Source organism: Drosophila grimshawi, unplaced genomic scaffold (genome assembly GCF_018153295.1).
Source record: "Drosophila grimshawi isolate 15287-2541.00 unplaced genomic scaffold, ASM1815329v1 contig_1369, whole genome shotgun sequence".
NCBI lineage: Eukaryota > Metazoa > Arthropoda > Insecta > Diptera > Drosophilidae > Drosophila > Drosophila grimshawi.
The window spans coordinates 3448446-3466283 of NW_025062891.1; the positions used below are offsets into that span (position 1 = coordinate 3448446).

General features: G+C 45.7%; 6 protein-coding genes across 6 annotated transcripts; 3 read left to right on the forward strand and 3 right to left on the reverse strand.

Annotated features, from left to right (window-relative positions):
* The first annotated feature begins 50 nt into the window (after positions 1-50).
* LOC6560819 (probable serine/threonine-protein kinase nek3) lies at positions 51-3829 on the forward strand. Its single transcript, XM_001987223.3, has 2 exons — positions 51-784; positions 1175-3829. The coding sequence occupies exons 1-2, from the start codon at positions 339-341 to the stop codon at positions 3354-3356; spliced, it is 2628 nt and encodes an 875-aa protein (XP_001987259.1). The 5' UTR covers positions 51-338; the 3' UTR covers positions 3357-3829.
* On the reverse strand, positions 3768-6130 carry LOC6560820 (DNA polymerase interacting tetratricopeptide repeat-containing, protein of 47 kDa). The gene is made up of 2 exons (XM_001987224.2): positions 5191-6130; positions 3768-5134 (listed from the first exon to the last, which is right to left on the reverse strand). The coding sequence occupies exons 1-2, from the start codon at positions 5818-5820 to the stop codon at positions 4574-4576; spliced, it is 1191 nt and encodes a 396-aa protein (XP_001987260.1). The 5' UTR covers positions 5821-6130; the 3' UTR covers positions 3768-4573.
* A 19-nt stretch (positions 6131-6149) lies between these two features.
* On the forward strand, positions 6150-7613 carry LOC6560639 (sister chromatid cohesion protein DCC1). Its single transcript, XM_001987225.2, has 3 exons — positions 6150-6211; positions 6268-7407; positions 7472-7613. The coding sequence occupies exons 1-3, from the start codon at positions 6180-6182 to the stop codon at positions 7569-7571; spliced, it is 1272 nt and encodes a 423-aa protein (XP_001987261.1). The 5' UTR covers positions 6150-6179; the 3' UTR covers positions 7572-7613.
* Positions 7610-10497, reverse strand: LOC6560640 (ATP-dependent RNA helicase DDX24). Its single transcript, XM_001987226.2, has 5 exons — positions 8982-10497; positions 8727-8846; positions 8216-8668; positions 7970-8153; positions 7610-7914 (listed from the first exon to the last, which is right to left on the reverse strand). The coding sequence occupies exons 1-5, from the start codon at positions 10432-10434 to the stop codon at positions 7641-7643; spliced, it is 2484 nt and encodes an 827-aa protein (XP_001987262.2). The 5' UTR covers positions 10435-10497; the 3' UTR covers positions 7610-7640.
* A 632-nt stretch (positions 10498-11129) lies between these two features.
* LOC6560641 (actin-related protein 2/3 complex subunit 4) lies at positions 11130-11780 on the reverse strand. Its single transcript, XM_001987227.2, has one exon. It carries the CDS (start codon positions 11699-11701, stop codon positions 11195-11197), a length of 507 nt encoding a protein of 168 aa, XP_001987263.1. The 5' UTR covers positions 11702-11780; the 3' UTR covers positions 11130-11194.
* Positions 11781-12153: 373 nt separating this feature from the next.
* On the forward strand, positions 12154-17565 carry LOC6559876 (VWFA and cache domain-containing protein CG16868). Its single transcript, XM_001987228.2, has 5 exons — positions 12154-12547; positions 12610-13399; positions 13505-14173; positions 14243-14842; positions 14901-17565. Exons 1-5 carry the CDS (start codon positions 12236-12238, stop codon positions 16982-16984), a joined length of 4455 nt encoding a protein of 1484 aa, XP_001987264.1. The 5' UTR covers positions 12154-12235; the 3' UTR covers positions 16985-17565.
* Positions 17566-17838: the final 273 nt, after the last annotated feature.

Genomic DNA, 17838 nt, shown 5'->3' on the forward strand with positions numbered 1-17838 from the left:
GATGCGGATAAAACGACAGAAACGTCAACGTTCCACAGAAAAATCACAAAACTGCTGATAGTGTGACCAGACAATGTCTGCCTAAAAAATACCAACAATTTGTTGTGTCTTTCTGCAAATATCGACCCACCTCTAGTTACAGAAAAAGTGTGTACACATTATACAATTTTTTTTTGCAAATTCTTGGCAACACTGAGCTCCACCCTCGCCGTTATTAGCAAATACGAACGAACGAACGAAAAAACGAAGAAAACATGTAAATTAGTAGAAAAGTCGGCTAAAATTTAGTTTTTTTTTCATCACACCCATTCAAACCCGCCACAACAACAACAACAAGCATGGAACACAATGAAATCTCAATGTGCATGGACGTCAAATTGGATACACATGACAAGCGCGCAGTTGCGTTGCGCTACAAAACCTGGACAAGATGCTTGGTGAAAATCGAAGCGATTAAATGTGTGCCCTGCTTCCTGCGTCTCAGTTTCCAGAGCATTATAGACGACAAGGACTTGTCCTCACCACAACAGCAGCAGCAACAAAAATTGCTTAGCGTTTCAGTTAATGTGCCCGGATTGAATATCAGTTTGGCCACTTCGCGCACCAAACAGCATTCGTATGGTTTATTTTGGACGCAGAATCGACGCGATTGCTTCATTTACTTTGCATTGGAAACGGAGACGGCGTGTCGCCGGCACATGAAGTGGATCAAGAAGTCCATCAAAAATCTGGAGCTGTACAGGCAGGTGTTTCTCGAGCAGCGTCGACTCAGTCGGGACACAAGGTGAGCCAAATTGTTAAATTTGTGATGGATTTGCTTATAGACGAAATCAAATCAGAGTATAAAATGGTGTTGGTCAATCTACCAAACAGAGAACAGGGCTGTTAAACTTCTTTAAAATTAATTTAAACTGCGAAACATCAGAGATGACAACACTGTTAGTTAATCTACAAAGGAGAAAAATGTTTGTTAAATTGGTTGTAATTAAAAATTAAATTAAACTCTGAAGCTTGTGACGAGACGGGATCAGATCAGATCATAGAACAGTGTTGGTTAATCTGCTAAAGTGAGAACAGGGCTATTATACAGTTTGTAATTTAAATTTAAAATTAAACTATCTTCGGCAGCTCTCAATCTGAATTAAATTAATTTTAATTTAACTATAATTTGCAGCTCTCAAAAGGCGCTTGGTCCTTTGCCCAATTTGCCCGACTCCTTTTGCTTTGATGTGGACACGAGCAGTTTCTCCTTCTCGGCGCGCGTCTCACAAATCTATGAGGAAATTTTCGATGGCAGTCGCATCTCACGCGCCTCGGTTGCGTCGGGCATTTATGAGGAAATGAATCTGGCTGAATCGGTTGGTGCAACACGTGCGATTTTGGAGACGCCACCGGCTGTGCCGCCACTGCCGGCGCATCGCAAGCGAATCAACACGTTCGAATGCCAGCCGGGTGAAATACTACGCTCCAGCACCCAACCCGAATCGGAGCTGGCCAAGAAGAAGAAGTACAAAAATATGTTGGACAACTTCTTCGGACAGAAGCGTCGATCGGCGAGCGCAAGTGTGGGGCAGGATCAGGAGCAGAAGGAACAGGAGCAGCAATTGGTGCTCTATGAAAATGCACCCACTCCGGAGCCAATTGCTCCGGTCAAGCGCACATCGAACATGAGCAATGCGCATCGCAACAGTTTCTCTAGTCCCGATCTGTCCAAGCTCAATTTTCTGGACACCTTTGGCGATGCACTCTCCAGCGATGAGCTAAACATTAGTCTCGAGGACTCGGCCATTGAGCACAATAATCCAAGGCAAATTCTGCTTGCCGAGCTTACACGTCATCTGAGCCAAGCCGATTCGCTGGAGAGCCTGAATGTGTCGCATCAGTTGCCGCACAATTTTAACTTTTCCGCCTGCAACACATCCACCATAAATCTGATTGGAGCCAATGGTGCCGTCAGCCAAGGCAATAATGTCCAGTTACAGCAGCTGCAGCAACTGCAGCGTAAGATGATGGTCGATGATCTCAATGGTTATTGTGTGATGGCGCCCATCATACAAAAGGCCAGCGGCTGCAACAACGCTCCTATTGAGCTGAAGAAACCCACCGCCAGCACTGCATCCACTTCGTCTGGATACTCCACCGGCTCCCACAGCTCCTCCACGAGCAGCTGCAACACCGATGATCCCACCAACAAAGCAGCAACTGCAACTACAACTACTGCTGCTCCAGCTCCAGTTTCAGCTCCATCCCAAAACGAGAGCGATATTTACGAATCGATGAGAGTCGATGTGAGCTCAATGAATAGCAACATTGTCCTCGCCGAGCATCTATATGAGAATCTACTGGCTGTGAAGGCCTCCCAGGAGCTGGAACAGCAACCGCTTGGTCTATGCACCAGTACACCCACCGAATCCCCGCTGATGCCGGCGCTGCCGCCCAAACAGCAAACGCCGAACGCGGAGCACCAGCACCAGCAGCAGCCGGACGAAGAGGATTACTATCAGACGCCCCGGAAGTCCATCATCAGTGTGGATGATAAAATACCCTCGTATTATCCAAATAGCTGCGACACCCTAAAGACCAAGCGACGCAGTCCCAGCAGCGCCGAAACAGCGGCCGGCATGCGTCAACTGGTCAGCGCTCGACTGCGTCGCGAGCGCAAGGAGAATCTGTATATATCATCGCCCCAACAGATAATCGAAAATCGTCAAAAGTCATCATCGTCAAGCATAAGCAATGCATCATCATCATCATCATCGTTAGCCAAGACTAGAACGTTAACCAAGAAGACTGCCGCCCACAAGATCGCCGAGGGTGTCTATGCCGTCACCCATGCCACCAACTCCACCGGCAACAAGCACAACAACAACAACAATACCAACAATAATAATAATATCGATTCAAAGCCGTCGAATGCTGGCGACAAGGAGGAGCTACTCCAGCTGGCCATGCTTCAGAATATTGATTTCAAATTCGACGATGGCCAAGTCGCTGAGGCTGAGTCTTCGGGCAGCAAATGTAAGGCCAGCCAGCTGGAGGATGAGTACGAGCATTGTTTCCAGGCAGCCGAGCGTGCCACACGCATGCTGCAGAAATATGCTACATTGGCCAAGTTTGGCCAAGTCTCGCCCCGCAAACAGCAGCAGCGACAGGAGCCCCTCAAACCGGCCATGACTCAATCACAATTGCCCAACGGTCAGTTGCTGCAGCAGCAGGTGGCACCTCCAGCTGGCAACAGCCTGAAGAAGTTTGCCTCGTTGCCGCGCTTCAAGAAAATTGACTTTTCGCCGCTGAAGATGCGTCTGAATAATGTGCTCCAAAGAAATGCGACCGCAGCTCCACAATCGCCTCAGTAGCAATTAAATTAAATGTGCATTGTTGTTTGTTGTTAGTAAGTTAAATAATAATTATAACAATAAGTTAATCGTTTAATGCTTTAGTTTTATGATTTGCATGTGATCCATTTTCCTTTTCCATTAAAGCTGTTTTTGCCTCTCAGCTAAAAACTCAAACGCAGCAATTAGTCTAAAAACAAAAAAAAAAAAACTATTTAAAGCCTTTTTTGTTCAACTTGATTTGCCATAATTATCTAAGTATTTAGTACATATATCATATCATATTGAAAGTGTATTCCATATCTGATAACTGATGTTGTGTCTGTTGGTTGTTGGTTTTTTTTTTCCTTGTGTGTCTAGGCAATATGCAACATGCAACATGCATTTTAACCATATATATAAATTACATATTCCCATTCAAAGTATGCTCAATTATCGTGAGAAATCAAGAAACGCTTTTATTAATACATATACACACAAATTATACAAAAGACAAAACTATTGTTGACGAGTTTTACACGAAACCAAACTAATATTATCTTATTTTAGTTATTAAGGCAGCTTCTTATGAGCTTCTTTGAGCTTCAGCGTTTCACTTAAATCAAATGAGAAGATTTTGCGCTCGCTTTTGGCTCACTTAGAAATCGAAATTTGAAACAAGTTTGCAACAAAATGTTGTACGCAGCTTGGACGGCAATGCTTTAATCGACTTAAATGTATTTAATTGTATGCAAATTAATTAAGTTAAATTAATGTTTTAAACTCTGTTGGCAAAATGCTTATAAATCTGTGAATCGCTTTTTTGGCTTTTGCAAAAAAATCTGCCAACGCCTAAGAACATATCAACAAAAAATTATAAAACTAAATTAGTTAGAAAATGGAAATGAATATATTTTATATTCTTGCAGTATTATTCAAAAATTAGCTATAAAATACAAAAAACGTCCAAATAATATACATATATATAAAAAAAAGCGTTTATTAGAGCATTTAAAAATGTTTAGCTTCTGCTGCAAGGATATATATATATTCATTGTAAAACTATGGATATTTGAAAACAGCTTCTATTTTAGCGCAACCAAAGCTCAATTGTACCGTGACTATAGATATAAACTTTATAATTATATATATATATATACATATACTACGCATAAAGTCAATAATAACAATAAAATTAACCAATGCTTTGTTTATGTAAAAAAAAAACGATTGTAATTTTTTTAAAATTAAACTCAAACTCAACTGTAGACTTGGGGACGTCTCTGTTGATTTATGAACTCCTGCTCCACTCGCGTGCCCTTTGGCACCACATAGAAGAGCAAAGCGCCGCCGGACACAAAAAAACCCTTCTCGTTGATAATCTCCCGCAGCGTGCTTTTGGGGTTTACCTTGTGAGCGCAGCCCGCCTTGCGATTCTCATAGTAGACATTAACCTTATCCGGACGATAGCTTGACATCTTATCAGCGGGAAGCGGCTCTTCAAAGAGCGTAATCAGGCAATCCATCATCGTTGCCGTCTCCGGCAATTGTTGCTGAAAATCGGTGAGCAGAAATTCCGGATAGGAGAAGGCAGTGGGCCAAATTAAAGTACTCTCATCTTCATCCAAATGCACGGGATAGTCTTCCAGGGGCAAAAACTTGGGGCGCAACAGTTCATCGGTTATATTTGTTCGCTTATTGATGGGTTGATCATCGAATTTAATGGCACGCTGCGTCAGAGCATCGCGCAGCTTGTGGAAGCGCGCAAGTCGACGCTTGGATTCGGCAGCCTCCTTGCGTTGATTGCGTTCCGTGTCCATCTGTAAAAGATCATCAGGAATATTATATTTGAAATGTGATCATTTTAGAGACTTACCTTTTTCATTTTGTTCTTGTGCAGCAGCGCCTTGGCATCCTTATGATCGATGTCCACCTCGAGCAGCTCCTCGCACATCTGGCTGCACACATCAAACTTGTCCAGCTCGTAGGCACATTGAGCAGCTCGCCAGCGAGCCTTGTTATAATCCGGCTTGTAAAACAAGGCGCGCTGTGCATCACTCAACGCGGAACGATGATTCTTAATGAAGAAATGGGCAGCTGAACGATTGTTGTAGAGCACGGCGAGCACATCGGGATTTTCGCACTTGGTTTTAATGCCCTCCGTAAATGAATAGACGGCCATGCGGAATTTCTTGTGTTTCATGTAAAAGTTGCCATCCTCCTTGTAGTTGAGCGCCAGCTCATCCAGTGTATTCTCCTCCGGATCGTATTTGAGCTTTTGCAAGCCTTCAAACATGGGATGCACTTCGTCACCTGGCTGTGGTGCTTTCTTCATGAAGAACGGATGTTTGTCCATTTCCTCCTGCCAGCGATCCTCTGGCCATCCCTCCTCATAGCGTTTCTTCTCCAGGCCATCAATGAACTCATCAAGCTGTGCATCTAATTGAGCTGCCAGCTCTAAACGTTCCTCTTCTGTCCAGTTTTTCTTTGTCGCCAGGTTCTCCATTTGTGCGAGGAATTGCACATGCTGTGAAAGATACCTGTTACTTAAGGCAGGTATCGTGACGCATGACAAAAGTAAGTGTTAAATTGCGGAATTGAGTTAGGTGGCAACGCTGAAATTAATAGTTTAATGCGATTGCCAATAATAATCTAAATAAACAAAAAATAAGCTATTTAAAGTAGTGAGATTTTGTAATCACTAATTTGTATAGCAAATTATTATTAATAATATGTAAATAACCAAACAATAATAATAATCAAATAGCTAACGCTGTTGTGACAGCATTCAACAGTCTGGCAACGCCAAAGTCACTAAATTCGGTTAATTTTTGGCGCGCAGCACCTGAGATAAACTTGGAAAACATGGAAGTTGATGAAAATAATGAGCCGCACCAGTAAGTTTTATTTTTAATAATTATAATTTACACTGAGTGACGGGTTTATTTTGCAGCTATGTGCGAACAGCAGAAGATGTTAAGGCCATTGTCAGGCATGCCAAAATGGACGAACGTCAGTTGACACAACTCACGCAGGCTTTGTATTATCCGAGCGCCGATGTGGTCAGCGATAATTTACGCCTGTTGGAACTGGACGAGCATATGCTGCAGCAGATACGCACCGGACAGACGCTCCATTTCAAGGGTGGCTTGCACGAGAAGGTTGTGCTCTGCACGGACGAGTGCACATACGATGTGAAGGGTGCCGAAATCTCCAACAGTTTATTATTGGTGCCCGATTTGAAGTTTGGTGCAGCAACCAGCACGTCACCTTTGAGGAGTCCGCGCACTGGGAATGCGAATACGTCGCTTGAGCGCAGTCTGAACGACAGCGCCGATGATGATTTGGAGGTGCCGCGCACGCTGGAGCAGAGGCAGGTGTTGACTATATTCCACGATTACTATGAATGCCGCGAGATCCGTCCACGTTATCGCAAGCTGGGCGAACTGCTGCAACTCACCCGGTATTCGGGGCCAGAGAACGAGTATTGCGTTGAGCGCAAGCTGATGTTTAGTTTCCAGCAGCTGCTGGACACGATTCAGTGCAGCCGGGCACAGTTTATCGAGGGACTCCATCAATGTCGCGCCTTGGAGTTCGATAGCCACATCCGTATACTGGACTATGAGTATGAATATCGCATTATTAACCTGATGCTCGGGCTGATTGCGGAAAACTCCTGGGCCCTGGATGAGGTGGATCGCGGCGAGACAATCTATGCCATGCAAGGCATTGCACCCGAACCCATTGTCTCGGGACTTTTTGATATCTATGCGAAGCAAAGTGATCGCTGCCCCAGCAAATTCCGTTACGAGGAGTCGTTGGTGGCACGCATTGTGGCACAGAATATTTTGCAGCCTGGCTTGCGCTTTCGCAGCGAAGAGTTCATGAGCACCTGGCAGGAGGCGCTGCCCGAGGGCATGAGCTGTAAGCTGGAATATCTGCATGGCTTGGGCATCCTAGATAAGGAAGGCGCACAGCCTTGCATCCGATCCCTGGCGGAGGAGCAACTGCCTCCGAACATCAACGATCGCATGCGTGCCTTGTTCAAAACAAAGAGAAAGTGGACACTGGACGAAATGGAGCCGTATATAGAGTAAGTGCAATCCTGCCAAGATTTTCATTGATCTTTGCTAATAGTTATTCATTCCTTGCTGCAGCTGCTTTACCACGCCCACACTGTCTGTATCCCAATTGCTGGCCAAGCACGCACGATCTCTTACAGAAAGTGGAACACGTTATTTTGTATCCAAGCACTGAGAGTATCACAATAATAATAATAATATATAATAGTATAGTTATGGTAAGTAAATATATCAATATATTTATTCAGGCATTGCGTTTGCGTTTGTTGCGCTGCTTCTTGGCCAGCTTCATGTCCTCGATGGCGGCCTTCATGGTTTCCACAGCACTCTGCGGATTACTGGTGCCCATATCGGAGCCTAAGAGTAGTTGACCCGTGCTCGTAGGATATTTAAAGCTGAAACCTTTGGGGAATATGGGCTGGGCGAGCAGTGCAGCCAGTTGTCCGCGCACCTGATCCACATGCAGGCGATTTCGCCGGCGCTCAATGATAAACGGATCCTCATCCTGATCGCTGCCGCTGCAAGGAAAAGGTAGATTAGAGTGGGAGCCACTAAGAGAATTTCATTACTCACGAATCATCGTTGTAGCCATCGATAATCATGTCCATTTCCTCGGCATGCTTCTTCATCCAACCCTCCTCGCTTTGTGTGCGTCGCAGCTTCAATTCCTCCTTGTCCAGCTCACGGGCGAGATTGACGCGCTCTCGTACAGCACCTAGAAAACGCTCCGAGATGGGAAAGAGCGGCAGATCCTCAGCTGTAAGCAACCGGATTAAATTGAAACAATTGAAGTTTATGGTTCTATTTGAAGTCACCCACTTCTCTCCAGCGTCTTGTGCAGGCGCACATAACTTTTGACCTCGCCTGGTTCCATAAACATGACCGTTATGCCATGTTTATTGGCACGTGCAGTGCGTCCGGAGCGATGCACATAATTCTCACTGGTGCGTGGCACCTGGTAGTGAATGACATGCTCCACATTGGGTATATCCAGGCCACGGGCAGCCACATCGGTGGCAATTAGCAATCCCGTCGAACTATCTCGGAAACGTTCCAGATTCTTCAGTCGCTGCTTCTGTATCATGTTGGCGTGCAGCGGCAACGGATTGCACTCCAGCAGACCAAAGAGCGTGGCCAGCCGCTTGACGCAGTCAATCGAATTGCAGAAGACAATGCTGCGACCAGGATGGCGCTGCACAAAATAGTACAGATAGTAATCCTTCTCATCAATCGCACACAACAGACGACTCTCGGTCAGAGTTTGGGCAGTCTCTGAAAGATTGAAGCATAATTAATGTGTGGGCGCTCCTTCGAGGTAGTGGTTGCTTACGTTGACTGCTGGTAATGTCCACAATCTTTGGCTGCGAGATGCCCAGCTCCTCGATAAGACTCTCAATCTTTTGATCCACAGTCTGCTTGGTGAACTTGGGACGCTTTGCCAGATTGCGTTCTACAATAATGAAAGTAATTATGTGGAATGCCAGCGCATTATTTGTAATTGGATACGAAATACACCAACCCAATCCAAACTAAGGATCAGGATTGAAATCTTATCCCAATTCCAGCCATTAATCTATGTTCTTACTTTGCATATGCTCGGGTAGATCGTGGATCAGCGTCAATGTGGCTGAGAAGACAAAATTCTGGCGCAGCTGTTTGCGCTCCTCATGGGCATTGAGAACCTTGAGCAGCATGCGCAGCTCCTCGAAGTGTCCCTTCTCCACCATGCGATCCGTTTCGTCAATGCACAGGAAATTTACATGTTCTATTTTGTTCAGGTGCTTATTGCCCTGCGCATATAGTTCCCAGAGGCGACCTGGTGTCGCCACAACAATTTCGGGACACTGGCGCAGAACGCGTTCCTGCTTGGCAACGGAGAGGCCACCGAAAATGGCTGCCACACGAATACCCGTATATTTGGCAGCGGCAACGAGATGATTCTTCACCTGGACAGCCAATTCTCGTGTGGGTGTGAGCACCAGAGCATACAGAGGACGACGTCCCGAACTGCTGTAGTCTTCGGCATCGCTCTCCTCCTCACTGGCGCCCGACACATAATCCAGTTCCTCTGGCGGTGGCGTCAACTCGTGATTCTCTTTGCTTGTAGGCACCTCCGCCTCCACGGTAGCCTCAACTTTGTGCTTTGGTGCTCGTGTACGTATACCGGATCCGTCATTGCGCTGCTTCAGCTCCATGATGCCGGAGAGGATGGGTATGCCAAAGGCGAGAGTTTTCCCGCTACCCGTTTCGGCAGCACCCAGTATATCCTTTTTGCCATGTATGGCCGCTGGCAGAGTCATCGCCTGGATCTGGGTTGGCGCCTCGTAGCCCTGTTCGGCCAGTGCACGCATTATGGACGTGGGAATACCCATACCCTGCCATTTGCTCATATCCACCTTTGCGCTGCAGGACACCAGTTCGGGCACCTCCTCATCGTCGTCGTCATCTTCAGAGCTGGGTCCGTTCTCTGGCTCAGCAACATCATCTTCTGGAGGCGGTGGTCGCAGCAGCGCAAATCTATCGGGAGCATAATCTTCGTTGGGTGTGTATTTGGATTGCTTCATAGATTTAGTCTCTATTTTAGATTCCACCTTCTTTTCCTTACGTTGCTGCTTGCGTTTTTCGCGTTTCTCCTGCTGTTTCAATATCCGCTGAGTGCGACGTTCGGCAAGGCGAGCTTTCTTCGAGGATTTGGCTGATGCATCTCCATCCTCAGACTCATCATCGCTCTCTTCCTCATCGCTAGACGATGCCTGTGAATCCTTTTCTGCTTTTCCTGGCTTACGCCTTTTGCTGCGTTCGTAGCTAGCCGGAGCAATCTGTTTCTGTGTGGATTTCACCAGTGCCGAATCGTAATCCTTCAGCACTTCCAATCCAATAAGGCCCTCGTAACTGCTAAAATCATCGGAAATCACGTGGCCTTTCAGTTTCACCTTCTGCCAGGCTTTGGCCTTTAGCGCCTTTGCGTCAGACATGTTGCTTGGTTTCTTTTGCTTGCCATTTGTTGTGCTCTTCACTTTTGCGTTTGCCATTTTCATATCAATTTAATTTAATTCGGATTTGCCGCTGTTTGATCCGCGTGTTGCGTTTGTTGTCATTCGGCGTGACAGGGCTGTTATGCACCAGTGTTGCACAATTCTATACGCAGATTCTGGCTGAAGTGATCAAGCGCGAAAACTTAAACTTCCGCACATGTGCATATTTATACCCTATTATTTGCCCATAATTATAATTAATAATATAATTAACAAAAGGTAAAGTAAAGTTATAAAATAAGTGAATGGGTTCAATTAAATAAATTGTTTAGCGACTCTAGGATATCAGTGCCGTATTCCTAATGCTATATATAAATTATATTTTGTACAATTAAATTTGTAATAATTCTGTATAGAATTCTATCTAAGGGATGGATATTGTTTATATATATGTTAAGCTAACGATAAATTTATATTTGTGTGTTCAATGAAATTTCCTAGATGGTTAATAATTCAAATTGATGTATGATAAATAGCATATAATCAAAATTAATGATTTTTCACGGCTCCAAAGGTCGATTATACATACATATCTTGCTGCTATTATTAACCATATTCGAATAATAACTCTTATCATAAATCTTTACCAAAGTGCTATTATAAACACACACATATCTTGCAATTATTATTTAACATATTAAAACAATGACTCTTGTAACGAATTTTCAAAACTGCTGGAATCAAAGCACACAAAAAACTGATTGTTATAGAAAACACACATTTATTTATGGATTGAAGCAATATTTCAACAATGTAGTAGCAACTAAAACCGCTTCAGGAATTCCTCGGCACAGGTGCGAGCTCGTGCATTGACCGCCAGTTTCATTTCGCTAATTTCCTTGTCGATCTCCTCCATGAAACTGATGACAAAGTCGACCAGCTTGTGCTTGTACATCTGCTCCGTGTGAAAGTTCGTGATTAGGAAGCTAATGTCGTATCCCTCGATTGGTTTGCGTCGCAATATAATGAAGGATTCGGCGCGACGCATCATGAAGCGTGTGAACTTGTGGCACAAGATGCGCTCAATTTCATCGGCCTGTTTTACAGCGATACTAACACGCACCGAATTAATGGACGGCTCAATCAGCACCTTCTCCCTCTCGTTGCGGGAGACGACAATGGGCGTGAGCACCAGTTCCTTGCTTGAGCAAATTTCCACCTCCGGCTTGTTGTGGCGTTCGACAACTTGCGACGGAAAGTCCTGCAGACACATTGCTGCTGTCAACGAATGCCGCACGGCAGTCAAATACGGTTTTAATGTGGCGGCCATCGTTTGTTTGCAAGTCTTAATGCTCTGTGTGTATTTTCAATGATTGTTTTATGCACCTTTTTCTTTTATTATGAATCAGACTACAAGAATATCGATGTTTTTTCCTCAAATTTCGTATGGGTATTCCGTCAATAATAAATACCAAGTAAATAAAATACCAAATCGTGAAGACTTTTTAGGTTAATGTAGAGGTTTTGCTTTCTACAAATCAGTATTAATATTATAATTAAAATTTTTAGGCTTGAGTTATTTTTACAATTTTTCAATCTAACTAACATATTTAACTGGTTGCAAGAATGGAGGTTCATTGAAAGCACCTGATAACCATAATAAATACTGTGTCCAATCGATTGATTGTTCATCAAATGTCTTTCGATAACATTTATTCAACGTTTTCGTTGCGATCTATCGAACGACTTTGACAATTTATCGGGCAACACAAGCAGCAGCAGCATAAAAAACTAAAGCAATAAACATTTGTAACTAAATGACGCTGTAATCGTTACCAATTCAGGCTACCAGGAAAGCAACAAGATGTGGCATGACGGCATCACGTTGCTCCTGCTCCTCCTGGCGGCAGCTGCGCACACATTGCCAAACAGTGAACATGTTCCTCCACTACCTCAAATCATAAGCAAAAACACAAACACAAACACAACAAATGAAACCCAAACTAGCAACATTAACAAAGTGCCTACATCTGCCGGCTATATGTCGCTGCAGCAGACGCCTGCGAGTGTTTTCTTCATCAACTACAATCAGCAAAATGTTGTGCAGCTGAGGCACAATGTGGAAAATAAATTGCACAGCATACGCAATGTGGAAATGCTTGTCACAAAAATCCAGGTGAATTAAATGGCATCTCCAAAAAAAATGTACCCATGTTAAACCTTAATCGTTTGTTGCAGGAAATCTTCGACTCGATACATTTTGCCAGCTCGGTGACCACGCGACTGTCGTCGTCGGGGGGCAATGGAAACGAGAGCGTGCAGCAGGATCTGCAAGCATTTAGCCAGCGTCTGGGACGAAAACTGCAAAGAGCCACGCATGTTGTCCTGCAATTGCGCGATCTGTTGCGTTTTAATGTGAGCAAGGTGCTCCTGCAGCAGCACAGCTCCGATGAAGATGCTGACGAAGAGGTGGAGAGTGAATTTGACTTTGAAATGGATGATGCGGAGGGCAGCAATCCCGCCACAAACAGCGAGCACATGCATTTCTATTTGAACACACAAATCGAGAACTGCCAGCCGGACTATGATGGCAATGTGGATGCAGTAGCCGTGGCTTCTGCCCACTACAATAAGCAGCAGATACAGATCCTAAACTATCTCAAGTCGGATGAGGCTTCACGTGCCACATTCCTCAATGAGAACAATGCGCGATCACTGGAAGCCAATAGCTATATCGACGATCAATTAACGCTGCTGAGGCAGCGCCTAAGCACTACGCCCAGCGACGAGTCCAGCTATAGCAATCACAATCACAATCCCAATCCCAATCCTAACAACAGCAACAAGGCCAGCAGCAATGTAAGTCATTTTAAGCACATATATTTCCTCTCCAGCAGCGATGCTGCTCCAGGCAGTGCTTACTTTCGACGGCTCTACGTGTCAGCCATTAAAAACAAGTTTGTGCTGCTGCTCATCGATGTGGGATCTGCGCTGAATGCGGAACTCTTTGAGATCACAAAGAACTTTGGTAAGTGTTTAGTCTGCATCCCAAATAAAAAAGTCGCTTTCTAAGTTTTTATGTGATATTTATTATTTCATTAATCTCATTTAATTTTCCCTTTCATGCACTCAGTTCAAGAGGTGCTACTCTTGCTGGAGGACACCGATTATATATCCTTGGTGACCATATCCAGCGAGGCGGACTTTATGTTCCTGGATGCGTTTCCCGCAGACGCAGCACATGGCATCTATACTGCAACGCGTGCCCACAAGGATGAGATACTTAGCTATGTGAATAACTTGAGTTTGGGTCGTGGCATGACCAATCATACGTTGGGCTTTGAGTATGCCTTTCAGATGCTGCATCGACTGCAGCAGTCGCGGCTAATAAACAGCTCCGAGCAACCCATTGAGTTTGTCTATGTGACTCGGGGTCTGCTCACAAATCTCTCGGATGCGATGCACGTGCTGCGTGTCTTGGCCCATGGACAGAGTCGTCTGCTCTCGCCGGTTATCATTAATACCTGTGCCGTGGTGCTCGACGAGAAGCGCATCATGTATGAGAAACAGTTCCTCAGCGATGTGGCCACCCAAAACTATACCAAGTTCGATATTGATGTGCGCACCTGGCTGCCACCTGGAGAGGAGATACAATTGGCCGGTCGCTTCTTTGTGCTGAACAAGATGCATTCGGAGACGATACCGCAGGCGAGCAGTCGTGTCTTTGGCCAGCTCTTCGCAGAGCGTTTCCTCACCGACACCCTGGAGGTGCATCAGCCCGTTGTGGATGCGGAAAGTGGTGGCAAGTCAACGGTTTCAGATTAACGTTAATGCATATTAACTTCAAAGAATTCTTGTATTTATTTTTTAGATGTCCTTGTGGCCATAACGCACGCAGTGGCTCCCTACGGTATCGTTGGCGTTAATTTGTATTTAGCTGATCTGTTGGAGGATCTGCTTAACTATCCGAATGCTTCACCGGCGGCCAAACAGGGTTTTAGCTATGCATTTCTATTGGATCGCAGCAGTGGCAACACTTTGGCACATCCGGCCTTCCCACGACCGCTCATCCAGCGTGAGACGGCATATCCCGTGAATATTGCGTATCTCGAGAATGCAACCGATTTTGTTAGCATTCGGAAGCGTCTGCTGCATGAGGAGCGCGGAAATGCCAGCACCACCATCTATCTGGGACGTAAACAGCAGCTGCTGCGCACCTACCACTGGCAATCCGTGCTGGGCATCTATGTTCTCTGTCTGGTGAGCACGGCCAGCATTAGCAACAATGCTGCCCACAATGCAACAACTCCGCTGCAGCGTGGCTACAATCGCAAGGATGCCGTTGTGAACTTCGATTCGGGCTTCTATGGCGACACTATGGATTTGTTATACCATCGTTTGGATTTGAAGCAGAATGGCGCGAGTGGAATGCCAACAACATGCCGCTACTTTAGACAGCTGGCCACAATGGGTGAGTTGAAGAGGGGAACTCTTAGGATTTTCTTGATTTCCTTGATCTTTCTCTGCAGATGCGCCCACTTTGTTTCTGAGTGCTGCCGCTTTTAATTCGCCCTTTGCATTTCTGCACAATAATCGACCGCGCACGCAGCTGCGTCATGTGGAGTCCATTATGGCTTATCTGCGCGATGCGAGCCGCCTGCTCGCTAATCCCGGCCTGGGTCCGCGCATACGCCATGAAGTTGGCGTCTTAAATAAGGCCATGCAGCAGCTGCGACGTCGCCATCAGGACACGGGGGGATCGCTGCGTGGACATATCATCAGACGCTACATAGCGAGTGTGAGTGGTGTGCTGCAATTGTATCCAGGCTGTTTGTTGAGCAGTAACTACGATGCCACTCGACGTACATGGTTCCGACAGGCGATGGCACAGCCCGGACGCATTGTGAGCACGGCTCCGTATCTGGATGCCGGTGGAGCCGGCTACATTGTGACCATAGCGCACACAATATTCGAAGGCAAGGCGGATGCGTTGCACTCCGCACAACAGGATCGTCCGGTGGCTGTTGTTGCACTGGATGTGCCCTATGCCTTCTACTATCGCCTGATCCTGGACAGCACCCCGCTCTGCCAGCTGCCGCACATGAAGTGTCTGCTCTTCGACCACGAGGGCTATTTACTCGCACATCCCAGCATGCTGCAGGTGTCGAGTTCCACACGCAATCCGCGTCGTCCGCACGAGCATCTGACGCACAAGGAATCCTATCTGGCCAACGATATGTTGAATCATGGTCAGCTGGTACGCAAATTGGGCTGTGCCAGCTATCAGAATCGTACACTGCAACGCTACTATGCCTTCAACACATCGCTCTCGACCATTCTGGGCAATGTGGTGCACGGGGAGCGAACCAAATATGCCATTGCCCTGATCCGTGGCAGCAATCTATTTGCAGCGGTGCTCAACTCGAGCTGTGATGGCGGCGCCTTCTGTCCGTGCAGCACCATCGATCGCGTCTGCCTCAATTGCAAGCGCATGGATCAAACGGATTGCGAGTGCCCCTGCGAGTGTCCAATGCTGACCAGCTCCGGTGACGCAGATCCTGATGGATATGCAAATTATACACATCAATTTCCATATTGTGCACCGCCCAGCGAACATTTCCTCGCATTGCCGCCGACCAGCCAATTGTTGAGTGCCCTGCCCAGCTGTGCAGCGGCAACTGTGGCTGGCAACTGTGAGGTGTATGCCACGCAGCGGGAGTGCCTGGGCATCATGGGTTGCGAGTGGTGTCAACAGGATGTGGAGGACAATAGCTTTGGTGCCGCCTTCTGCTCAAACCAGGCGGGCTGCTTTAATGGTGTGCTCGCTTCGCTGACGCCGTATGGTGAGCTCGATGAACTGGAAATGCTGGCGGCGCATAATCCCCAGCGGGAGCAGCATGCGTATTCCGCGTTTGGGCCACTTGGTGGTGCGATTGTTGTGCTCGCCATGGTGATTGGCTTTGCCATTTATTGCTATCGGCACAATCTGGACACACAGGTCCAGGAACAGTTCTATGTGGATTCGGTGCAGGAGGAGAATTATGGTTTGCCGCTGTCCCGTTTCAATTTCGATGATTGCCAGACGCATGATGAGCCGCCCATGGGTGGCTATGATCATTCTGCGGCACAGCGTCAACTGATGCATGCCGCTGACATCTCACCATATCACATGTCCAGCGGCAGCAGCTACTATCGACGACCGCCGAACGGTGAATCGGATCATGGCTACAGCACGATGACGCCGCACGAGGATAGCTCCGATCAGCAGTGCTTTACGCTGGCCGAGCCGCTGCTGCTGCACGATAAGCGTCACAGTAAATCGGATACCATGTCCATATCCACATCCATATCGAGTCCCACAAATCGCCAGCAATCGTCCACAAATGCGACGCATCCATATTTAAGCAATCAGCCCGTCTCTAAAACGGAGCGCTACAAGCAACAGCAGCAGCAGCTGTCACAAGCGACGCCATCGCCATGTCGTGGAGCAACTGCGTCGACTGTTGTTTATGGACAGACAACGCTGCCACTGGATGCGGCCGAGGAGCAGCGTTCCCACTATATCCTGGCACCGGTCACGGTGCATCGGCATATGGAGACAGCCGAATCGTAGTCCCAGTTAGTTTGTTAAGTTTCCCCCAATTAACGATTAAGACGTCCGCTTGTTTGCCAATTTTTGATTTGTTTTTTGTATATGGGGTTCAGTTAAACTGTCCCCGTACGGTTTGAGCAGCACTGCTACAGTTTGGGCAGTGCCAAAAACCTACACACACCTACACAAACGAACACACACTACAAAATGCCAGCCAATTTAAAAATATGTATTTGTAAATCGTTTATAAGTATTATCGTTATTTAACTCTGCCATTTTTTGTCCAGTCTACACGCGTAACTGTTGTGTAACTGTAACTGTAATTTATTGCAAAAGAAAAGTATTATTATGCAGCTACTACTTCCAATATTTTTAGCATTTATATATATTTAAATATATATATATATATATTATATATACACATGTATATGTTAAGACACTAAACCAACTAAACTGTACTTATTATCAAAATGTGACAGAACAAACAAAATACGCCTCGATGCAGGCGAGTTTACAATTTTGTAATAGCTTTCTAAGTCGCATAAAGTTACTAAACTAACGATTTTAGTAAATAAACACCATAACTTGTATGTTTCCAATAAAATGTTTAAATTTTACAAAAAAAAAAGAAAGAAGAAAACCAGCTAAAAATGTGCTTGGCCTTGCTTGATTAGTTTTGTCAAATGTCTGCTGCTCGATCAGCTGTCGGACGCGTTAATGAATTTATTTTTATAAAAACTAAAAGAACTTTAAAAAAAATGGATTTCGCACTAGAGAGAAATTTTGAACTGTTGCGTATTTATAAATAAAGAGAGCTTTCTGTGGGGTTGTCATCTGAAAATGGGAAAAGCATTTTCCCCAAATACATTTTGAAG